The sequence below is a fragment of the Coregonus lavaretus genome, assembly GCF_964263955.1.
Source record: "Coregonus lavaretus genome assembly, chromosome: 5".
In the NCBI taxonomy this organism is placed as follows: domain Eukaryota; kingdom Metazoa; phylum Chordata; class Actinopteri; order Salmoniformes; family Salmonidae; genus Coregonus; species Coregonus lavaretus.
Window position 1 is genome coordinate 12,222,448 of NC_139992.1, and position 11,193 is coordinate 12,233,640.

An 11,193-nucleotide genomic window follows, 5' to 3' on the forward strand; every position below is an offset into this window, starting at 1 on the left:
TCTCTCTTCCTCTCCTCCCTCTCTCTTCCTCTCCTCCCTCTCTCTTCCTCTCCTCTTTCTCTCCTCCCTCTCTCTTCCTCTCCTCCCTCTCTCTTCCTCTCCTCCCTCTCTCTTCCTCTCCTCTTTCTCTCTTCCCTCTCTCTTCCTCTCCTCCCTCTCCCTTTCTCTCCTCCCTCTCTCTTTCTCTCCTCCCTCTCTCTTTCTCTCCTCCCTCTCTCTTTCTCTCTTCCCTCTCTCTTCCTCTCCTCCCTCTCCCTTTCTCTCCTCCCTCTCTCTTCCTCTCCTCCCTCTCTCTTCCTCTCCTCTTTCTCTCCTCCCTCTCTCTTTCTCTCCTCCCTCTCTTCCTCTCCTCCCTCTCTCTTTCTCTCTTCCCTCTCTCTTCCTCTCCTCCCTCTCCCTTTCTCTCCTCCCTCTCTCTTTCTCTCCTCCCTCTCTCTTTCTCTCCTCCCTCTCTCCCTGAAGCAGTATGTTTAGCCAGCTGTTTTATTGCATGTGTCTCAGCAGCGCCTCTCTCTCTCTCTTTTCTTCCCTCTCACAGAAACAGACGACCCCAACGCTGTCCTCTGCCTGTACAAGACGGAGAACGAGTGTGTGATGAAGTTCACGTACTCTGAACACGCCAACGGCATGTCAGTCCTCACAGCGCTCAAAGAGCCAGGTCAGTACTGGTCAAAGACTATCCTCTGCTACAGAAAACATGGACATAACCCATCAGCCAGCTGCTTCTCCTCATACATTAGTTTTCACAGAAATGGAGGAAGAAAACACAAACAGAGAAGGCCATATGTTGCTGATGTACGAAAATAGACCCTATCTGTTTATTATTATTATCTGGCGAGTGTCAGTCTGGGCTGGCCCTCTTGTGGACATGCATTCTATTGGACAGTGTGGTTATGATATTAGATTTATTTGTCATCGTGTAAACAAGGCCTGTTTTTTAAGAGCCATTGTTTATGTTTGTTAGTTTGTGACTTTCCTGTGTATATCTCCCTTCCTGTCTTTGTATCCTGTCCATGCCTTTTTCTGTGTTTCCTGTCTGTCTCTTGCCTATATAGGTCTATTTCTATGTTCCTGTCTATATATCTCTCTTTCTATATTTTTCCTGTCTATGTCTGTCTTTCTATGTTCCTGTCTATATCTCTCGTTCTATATTTATCTTGTCTATATCTTTTAGTATTTTCTTTGTTGCTGTGCATATCTGATTTTTTAAAACCTTTGTTTATGTTTGTTTGTGCCTCCCCTCCTGTCTCCAGAGTGTGGCGCAGCGCCGGACGCCATTACGGTCCTCCTGGCGGTAGTGGGCAGTATCCTACTGGTGGGCATCGTTTTGCTGGCCATCTGGAAGCTGGTCATCACCATGCACGATCGCAGAGAGTTCGCCCGCTTCCAAAGTGCACGCTCCCGCGCACGATACGAGATGGTGAGGAAGGGGATTAACCTGCCTACTTCAGTGATTTACATATGAAAGGTTGAATTTATGAGACAGACAGTTTTTTTGCTAAATACTGTAAATTATGGGAATCAATGAGAAGGATAACTATCATTTACATTTACATTTTAGTCATCCTATCTATTACACTGACTATCTATCAAATGAATGGATTTGAATTACTGTGACTGACTGTTTTGGGGCCAGAGTAGATCTATATAAGTAATGAGACTCCTGCCTGTCTGAGAAGGATAGGATATATGCACATTCCATTTTAAATGTTTTGTAATGTAGACGTCTAATAGTTGTGGAATTTAAAGGTAATTTCATCTCATTGTGGTGTACTTTTGGAACAGTTTCCTTATATCATAACACTCCAGCTGACTGAAGCCATATGTGGGATCTGGAATGGGAACATAGTTGTGTATGATACGATCGGTATGACCACTTAATATGTGATCAATGTGAATAGCCTATGTTGAAGCATCCGCCGGAGCAAAAACGTATGTTGATTGAAACCATCAGACGTCTTCTTTGACAACAGAGCTGTCAGTTAGTTGGAAAACTGTTTGGAACACTGACTGTTCCAAAGTTCAGAGGCTGCAGCTCAAATGTCCACCCTGCCTCGACATGTGCAGTTTAATCAACTGACTGACCCATTTTTCTTCCTTTCTGTCGTTCGTTCGTTCTCTCTCTCTCTCTCTCTCTCTCTCTCTCTCTCTCTCTCTCTCTCTCTCTCTCTCTCTCTCTCTCTCTCTCTCTCCCCCCCACCCCCCCCAGGCCTCCAACCCCCTGTACAAGCAGCCCATCTCCAACGACTACGTAGAAACAGATTGCAGTATGTACAGCAAGTCTTACAACGGAGCAGCCCACTGACCTCCTCCACACGGGGGTGTTGGTGTGGCGGGGGCACGGCAGGACCGGTCCAAGTAGAGAACCAGGAGGGCTGGGAAATGAAGAAATGAACTCAACCATCTATCTGATCTGCCAAGGACTTATGACGGACTAAAACAGAAGTGAAAATAGTAGTCTGGATTGTTTCTGGGGAACCTGTGGCCTTTGCCATGACGTGATGAGATGTGACTGAAAGCTCTGGTCTGCTCTGTGGGATTTACTGAGCTCTGGTCTGCTCTGTGGGATTTACTGAGCTCTGGTCTGCTCTGTGGGATTTACTGAGCTCTGGTCTGCTCTGTGGGATTTACTGAGCTCTGGTCTGCTCTGTGGGATTTACTGAGCTCTGGTCTGCTCTGTGGGATTTACTGATGTCAGTAGAATACAGTCCAGAGGACGAGCAACAACATTCATGGGCTCCTGGTCTGAAACTTGTTTAAAGAGAACAAAGATAATAATATGTGCTGCTCCGAGTCTTTTCTCCAGCTAACAAGCGGATGTTATATAAACAAAATGAACTTTGTAGACAGAACAATGAAACCCTGTCTGTCACTGATAATTTGAGTGAATTTACCAACTTTATAGTACATGAACTATAACTCCTCTTTCACCTAAGCAGCAATATATATACATTGTACAGACAGACAGACAAGGCATCAACTTATATTTTAGTTTTTTTTACTCTGAAAAATGCCTTTTCCGACAGTCAACTATGCATCCTTCTTCATAACATGTGGAAATATTCAATAATGTCGTTCAGGTTCATGACATAAAAAGAGCACATTTTTTGGGGTGATGACGACTTTGGCATCATGGTACTGAACATTAAAAGAACAATAGTTTTCTTACCCTTGTTTTGCACAACAGATGATGATGTTATTAGGAGAGTCTCATAAAGTGACTGAGAATCTCTCTATTCTCATTGTGTTGTTGTTCCACTCCATTTGCACTCTAGTCTTGATCTGTTTAGTTAGCCTGGACCCAGATCTGTTTGTGCTGTATCCAACCCGTATGGTCATTGTCAGGCTACTATTCATTATGGCTGCAATAACCCTGCTGTCATGCTGTGAGGGTGGGTGGGTGGAGAGACTGGGAAGGTCTGTTAACCGTGTTGACATAGGACATAACTCTCCCTCACCCATTCCCACAGGAAGAGGCAGGACTTTAACATGGCACTGGAGTAATGAAAGTGCTACAGTGTGAGATGAGAGGGACGACTCCTCGTCAAATGGGTTCTGTGACCTTTTTTGTGAGGGTGAGCAAGATGTGTGTGTGCGTTTGTGTGTGTGTGTGTGTTTGAGACAAAGGGAGAGAGAAGGAGCGTGTGTGTGTGGGTGCGCCAAACCTAATAAGAGTCACATAATAACTGTCTCACAGTTACTTGTGTCTTAGCACCCTGTGGGGAAATGCATTAGCCCAGACCTTTGTGAGTTCAACAGTAAAATATACGTTCTCCAGCATCCTTCCTGTACAGCACTGATAATTCACCAATGGAGACCAATAGATTTACAACACTACTACATGTACACGTCATCCTGCACACAGAGCAGGATAAATGGGTGACGTAAAAGCAAAAGTATAGCCCACTTATTTGACTTTTACTCCCTGTGGTGACCCTCTTGCAATGTTTTACCTGTGCAGTTTCACCTGTGCAGCAATCGTGAAATTATACTTCCTAGCAGCAGCAGCGGCACATTTTGAAATAACACAAATAAACAGCCAGTCTGTAGTTGTTTTTTGAAGGAAATGAACTGCGTGTGGTGGAAGGTGACACTGAACGTTAACTAAGAAAGGCATGAATGAATTGGGGGTCTCTGGCTCTGAAACTCAGGTGCCAGGGCAGCCGTGTCTGTGTGTGCATGTGTTCAAACATCTGTTCTCCCTCTCAACCAATAAGCAGAAGTCCACCGTCCTCATGTATGGTCCTCTGATCATATAGAAACAGAGGAAAGTTGGTCTTGTCTCCCTTTAATTCTGTCATCTACACCTCCCTAACGTAGCAGGCGTAAAATAAACACCTACCTAACGTAGCAGGCGTTAAAGAAACACCTTCCTAACGTAGCAGGCGTTAAAGAAACACCTTCCTAACCTAACGTAGCAGGCGTTAAAGAAACACCTTCCTAACGTAGCAGGCGTTAAAGGAACACCTTCCTAACGTAGCGGGCGTTAAAGAAACACCTACCTAATGTAGCAGGCGTTAAAGAAACACCTTCCTAACCTAATGTAGCAGGCGTTAAAGAAACACCTTCCTAACCTAACGTAGCAGGCGTTAAAGAAACACCTTCCTAACGAAGTGGGCGTTACAGAAACACCTTCCTAACGTAGCAGGCATTAAAGAAACACCTCCCTAACGTAGCAGGCGTAAAAGAAACACCTCCCTGGTTTCCCAGCACTCTGCTGTCGCCCATGACGACCCTCACCATGTGCTTCTCTCCTCAGCTAAACCAGATTTGTATTAGTTGCATAAATTCAGCATATTTTTCCGTGTTCAAATGAACTGCAAATAAGATTCATAGAAGAACTAAAAACCCAAAGTAATGTCAATAAACACATGAAAATATTTGTAGGCACTATTTGTTAGTTCTTTACAGAGAGCACTTTAGGCAGCGATTACAGCCTCAAAGTCTTCTTGGGTGTGACGCTACAAGCTTGGCACACCTGTATTTGGGGAGTTTCTCCCATTCTTCTCTGCAGATCCTCTCAAGCTCTGTCAGGTTGGATGGGGAGCGTTGCTATTTTCAGGTCTCTCCAGAGATGTTTGATTGGGTTCAAGTCTGGCCTCTGACTGGACCACTTAAGGACAATCAGAGACTTGTCCCGAAGCCACTCCTGCGTTGTCTCTTGGCTGTGTGCTTAGGGTCATTGTCCTGTTGGAAGGTGAACCTTCGCCCCAGTCTGAGGTCCTGAGCGCTCTGGAGCAGGTTTTCATCAAGGATCTGTCTGTACTTTGCTCCGTTCATCTTTCCCTCAATCCTGACTAGTCTCCCAGTCCCTGCCGCTGAAAGACATCCCCACAGCATGATGCTGCCACCACCATGCTTCACCGTAGGGATGGTGCCAGGTTTCCTCCAGACGTGACACTTGGCATTCAGGCCAAAGTGTTCAATCTTGGTTTCATCAGACCAGAGAATCTTGTTTCTCATGGTCTGAGAGTCTTTAGGTTCCTTTTGGCTAATTCCAAGCGGGCTGTCATGTGCCTTTTACTGAGGAGTGGCTTCTGTCTGGCCACTCTATCATAAGGGCCTGATTGTTGGATTGCTGCAGAGATGGTTGTCCTTCTGGAAGATTCTCCCATCTCCACAGAGGAACTCTAGAGCTCTGTCAGAGTGACCATTGGGTTCTTGGTCAACCCCCTGACCAAGGCCCTTCTTCCCCAGATTGCTCAGTTTGGCTGGGCGGCCAGCTCTAGGAAGAGTCTTGGTGGTTCCAAACTTCTTCCATTTAAGAATGATGGAGGCCACTGTGTTCTTGGGCTCCTTCAATGCTGCAGAAATAAAAACCTGTTTCGCTTTGTCATTATGGGTTATTGTGTGTAGATTGCTGAGGATTTGTATTTATTTAATCTATTTTAGAATAAGGCTGTAACGTAACAAAATGTGGAAAAAGTCAAGGGCTCTGAATACTTTCCGAAGGCACTATATATGGGGAATTAGAAATTATTTAGACAATTACATTGATAGAAGCCACAATCTAACCCTAAGGTCAGTGCAGTAGTGTGTTGAACAGTAAAGGACAATAACTCCTGAGGCCTGTGCAATATCCAACAACCCTCCAAGGCTTCTGAATGATCCGGCCCAATCAGCTGTCTTTAACACAATCAATACTTTAATTAAGCTTAATCGACTGGACTGGAGTGTGATGTAGACTAGCTGACTGTGGGGCTGGAGTGTGATGTAGACTAGCTGACTGTGGGTCTGGAGTGTGATGTAGACTAGCTGACTGTGGGTCTGGAGTGTGATGTAGACTGAAGCTGACTGTGGGTCTGGAGTGTGATGTAGACTGAAGCTGACTGTGGGTCTGGAGTGTGATGTAGACTGAAGCGGACAGTGGGTCTGGAGTGTGATGTAGACTAGCTGACTGTGGGGCTGGAGTGTGATGTAGACTAGCTGACTGTGGGTCTGGAGTGTGATGTAGACTGAAGCGGACTGTGGGTCTGGAGTGTGATGTAGACTGAAGCTGACTGTGGGTCTGGAGTGTGATGTAGACTGAAGCTGACTGTGGGTCTGGAGTGTGATGTAGACTGAAGCTGACTGTGGGTCTGGAGTGTGATGTAGACTGAAGCTGACTGTGGGTCTGGAGTGTGATGTAGACTGAAGCGGACTGTGGGTCTGGAGTGTGATGTAGACTGAAGCGGACTGTGGGTCTGGAGTGTGATGTAGACTGAAGCTGACTGTGGGTCTGGAGTGTGATGTAGACTGAAGCTGACTGTGGGTCTGGAGTGTGATGTAGACTGAAGCTGACTGTGGGTCTGGAGTGTGATGTAGACTGAAGCTGACTGTGGGTCTGGAGTGTGATGTAGACTGAAGCTGACTGTGGGTCTGGAGTGTGATGTAGACTGAAGCTGACTGTGGGTCTGGAGTGTGATGTAGACTGAAGCTGACTGTGGGTCTGGAGTGTGATGTAGACTGAAGCTGACTGTGGGTCTGGAGTGTGATGTAGACTGAAGCTGACTGTGGGTCTGGAGTGTGATGTAGACTGAAGCGGACTGTGGGTCTGGAGTGTGATGTAGACTGAAGCTGACTGTGGGTCTGGAGTGTGATGTAGACTGAAGCTGACTGTGGGTCTGGAGTGTGATGTAGACTGAAGCGGACTGTGTGTCTGGAGTGTGATGTAGACTGAAGATAACTAACTGTGTGTCTTGACAGTAATGAGGGGGATTGAAAGGGCTGATGTTAAGAGTAGAAGTCAGTGGTAATAGGGCCAATCACTGACTCTGCTTAATCGATTTGATTGATTGATTGATTACATTTATTGTCCTTCAACAGGAAATCCTGACAGATGCTATTCACGCCTCAGTGCTCGCTATAGGGGAGGGGTATGTTAGAAGTAAACATCAGTCATGCCGTCAGAGGACAGGGTGAAGAGAAATGCGTGGGTTTGATTTGGAGTTACTTCATTGCAATGTCTTCTCCATTGTTATTTTGAGCAGGGAGGGAACTGCGACATTATAGCATTGAGGCTGATCAGACTGGCATGTTTCATGTTTGTCTTTGCAGAATGCCTGGTGGACAAGGAAGAGGAAGATAAGTGTGTGTGTTTGTGTGTGTGTGTGTGTGTGTTTGTGTGTGTGGTGGGATGGTTATTATATCCTTGTGGAGACCTAAAGTCCCCACAAGGATAGTAAAATAAGGACAATTCTCCCTCGTGGGGACATTTCCCACGTCCCAATGAGGACTAATGTTATTTTAAGCTTAGGGGTTAGGTTTAGGGTTAGTGTTACAATTAGGGGAAGGGGTTAGGGTTATGGTAAGGGAAAATAGGATTTTGAATGCAAATTCATTTTAGGTCCCCACAAGGATAGAAGAACATAACCTGTGTGTGTGTGAGGCAGTAGAAGGACATAACCTGTGTGTGTGTGAGGCAGTAGCAGGACATAACCTGTGTGTGTGTGAGGCAGTAGCAGGACATAACCTGTGTGTGTGTGAGGCAGTAGCAGGACATAACCTGTGTGTGTGTGAGGCAGTAGCAGGACATAACCTGTGTGTGTGTGAGGCAGTAGCAGGACATAACCTGTGTGTGTGTGAGGCAGTAGCAGGCTGTACTCTATTGGACCTTGACATTTCACCTCTCATCACACTCCTCTGAGAAACCTGCTCCCATTGGACACCTGACCTCACTTCTACCCTGTTTCTATTCTTCATTCCTACATCCCCTTTTTGTTTTAACTTCTCTGCTGTCTTAAGGCTATTGCTTCATTTCCTCTTTCTCCTCTTTCCATTCCTACACTCTTTCAGCTCTGTTCAACTTCTTCACTTCCCATCTCTCACCTCAGAAGTTTCCAGATGACTCAGTCCAGTCGTCATCCTCTACATTCTGAGGGAGAGCACTGACCGCAACTACCAGCCTACATCCTGAGGGACAGCACTGACCGTAACTACCACCCTACATCCTGAGGGACAGCACTGACCGCAACTACCACCCTACATCCTGAGGGACAGCACTGACCAACAACTACCACCCTACATCCTGAGGGACAGCACTGACCGCAACTATCACCCTACATCCTGAGGGACAGCACTGACCGCAACTACCACCCTACATCCTGAGGGAGAGCACTGACCGCAACTACCACCCTACATCTTGAGGGACAGCACTGACCGCAACTACCACCCTACATCCTGAGGGACAGCACTGACCGCAACTACCAGCCTACATCCTGAGGGACAGCACTGACCAACAACTCACAGCATCAGCAGGTCACCATCTGGATGTGTCTGCTATTTTCAATACTGTTTCTAACTTCACTTATAGCCTGGGACCTCGACCACGTGGTACAACGAGAGCTTATCCGTTTGGTTGGGGCCAGCCAAACTGCACTCCCGCTTCCAAGAAGAAATTCAATATCTGACAATCACTGACATGACTGGAATTAGAGGAATGTTAAATGAGCTTCTCAAAGCGAGACATTTGATTCCTCTGAGGGACATTCCACATAACAACTCTCCCTCAACTGTCTGACTGTCCTGTTACTCTACCCAATCCCATGTATCTCCTCGAAAAAGAGGAAAGCACAGACGCAAAGTCAACACTCAAATTTCAACATGCTTTTTTAGCTTATCCAGTCAGTGCTGTTATTGTTTTCACAATAACCTAAAACACTCACGTCCTGTCAATGCTGTGCAGAGAATAATTAAGATGGGCAGTACACAGTAAAGCGTATCCCTTACAGGCCTTTATACTATAGAAAACAAAAAGAAAGGATATATTTGACTGTTTAATGTTGAGGTTTCAGAAGCACAAAGGCCTTTCTCCAGACCAGTCACAATGAACAATGCTGTGACACATTGTAAACAACGCCGGACCCCAAAGGTAGTCAAATTGCTTTTGTAAAAATATTATAAAGCCAATTTACTAACCCATTCTTCTCTTATTAACCGGTAGCAGCAAACATAGCTAGCCTCCTCTCTTTTCTTTGGAGGGTACAGCAGAAAAAGGTTCAGCAGTACCTAGTCTTCAGTATGGATTAGCATGGATTAGCATGTCTTTATGAGGTAAATACTGCAGCCTAGTTCCCTTGTCTGGACCCAAAGACAATACGGGGACCGGGAGGTTTTAACATGCACGCAGGCTGTGTCACTAAAGTGTGTGTGTGTGTGTGTGTGTGTGTGTGTGTGTGTGTGTGTGTGTGTTAGTGCGTGTGTGTGTGTGTTTTAGTATGTGTATGTGTGTGTTAGTGTGTGTGTGTGCCCTCATCATCATCAGGCCCCACCATTGGCATCCACACGCTTCCATGCATATCCCACTGCGCTCCCATGCCCGCGCCCATCGTGCCAACTGTGTTGTAGTGTTCAACAGAGCATGTGTGAGCAGTCCATCACATCAAATCTACCTTTGTAAATGTTGATGCACATGCATGCATGCACATACACACACACACACACACATACACACACACACACTCACACACACACACAAACAGGTCCAGTTAAACTAACACAGAGACATAATATTTGTCCTGAGTTAAGTAGCATAAACTATGACCATTTGTCTCTTAATTCATATCACATTCACATATATGTCCTGGGAGAGCAAAGACAGAGGTAGATCTACCTAACAGATAAGATGGAGAGAATAGATGGAGAACTATCTGCGCAGAAGCCATGCTGTTGCTCTCTCCTTTTATTAGGCAGGAGAAGATATCTTATCATGTGGCTCCACATGCTGGACATTATGGGACATGACATCTCTGGAGTAACAATGGCCGATGACGTCCACTAACCGCACTCTCATAAACAGTACATTGCTTTTTAACGCCATCTGCTGGATGGAGAGAGTATCAGTATCAAGCAGTAAACGCTTGATACTTTTAATGTACATCATGTACAAATCTGGCACAGACAGGGTGTTACAGATGGACAAAATAAACCTCTGACAAATTTGAGGGGAACCACATGTGCACCCATTGCCCTGTGTTACAGTTTTGGAAATGCATTTACATCATACGACCCAAGATCTCATAAAATAAGTAAAGTGATACATGCGTTGAAGTTGCTGTTGACTTTATGTTGACCTCCTCTCTAGGAGAGACACACTATGGCAGTTAGGCTACTATCAACATGATCTCAGCAGGGATGGAAAACCCAGAGGGACCCGCATTGGCCTAGTGGATTAACAATATGGGATAGAGAAGAAACACTGTATGTTTGACACACTGTCCCCATGCCATGCGGTCTTCGAACCTAGGTTCAAGTAATATTTTTTTTTCTTTCGAATACTCAAAGCTTTTCCTGTGTTTTGTATCATATTGTACAACAGCTGATGAAACTAACAATGTAAAACTGTGAACAAATTTGATCAGTGTTATTTCCTGATAGTTCCTGGTTGAAAATACAATCTACACAGGACCTTCTAATCAGCAGGTTTGCATTACTATTACAGCAAGGTACTTAATTGTTATCCAGAAATGATTTGATATTGATATAAAAACGGCTCCATTGGGCCATTAACCTGTACTCGATTGAGCTTGCCGGGCACAATGAAACAATGGGATAGTCCCAAAAGTGCAAACCCCACCCACCTGGCACTCGTGGTAGATTCAATCAAAACCCTCTTTTGTTTTAAGAAAACAAATACTATTTGAACCCAGGTCTGGTGATCAGCTGCAGACTGTGTGTTGGAGAGAGAGAGAGACAGAGAGAGAGAGAGGGGGGGGG

The 11,193-nt window shown here is 45.4% G+C and overlaps 1 protein-coding gene across 6 annotated transcripts in view; it reads left to right on the forward strand.

The window, feature by feature from the left end:
- The window catches only part of LOC311129531 (integrin beta-5-like), an 85,185-nt gene extending 82,017 nt beyond the window's left edge, over positions 1-3,168 (forward strand). For 3 of the 6 annotated variants that reach the window (XM_084161828.1, XM_084161823.1, XM_084161824.1), the window contains 3 exons: positions 539-658; positions 1,254-1,420; positions 2,210-3,168. In XM_084161828.1, coding sequence (XP_084017954.1) covers positions 539-658; positions 1,254-1,420; positions 2,210-2,305 — 383 coding nt within the window. In that variant the 3' untranslated portion in view covers positions 2,306-3,168. The remainder of the gene's footprint in view (positions 1-538; positions 659-1,253; positions 1,421-2,209) is intronic. The other 3 variants (XM_084161825.1, XM_084161827.1, XM_084161826.1) reach the window with 1 other exon arrangement.
- Positions 3,169-11,193: the final 8,025 nt, after the last annotated feature.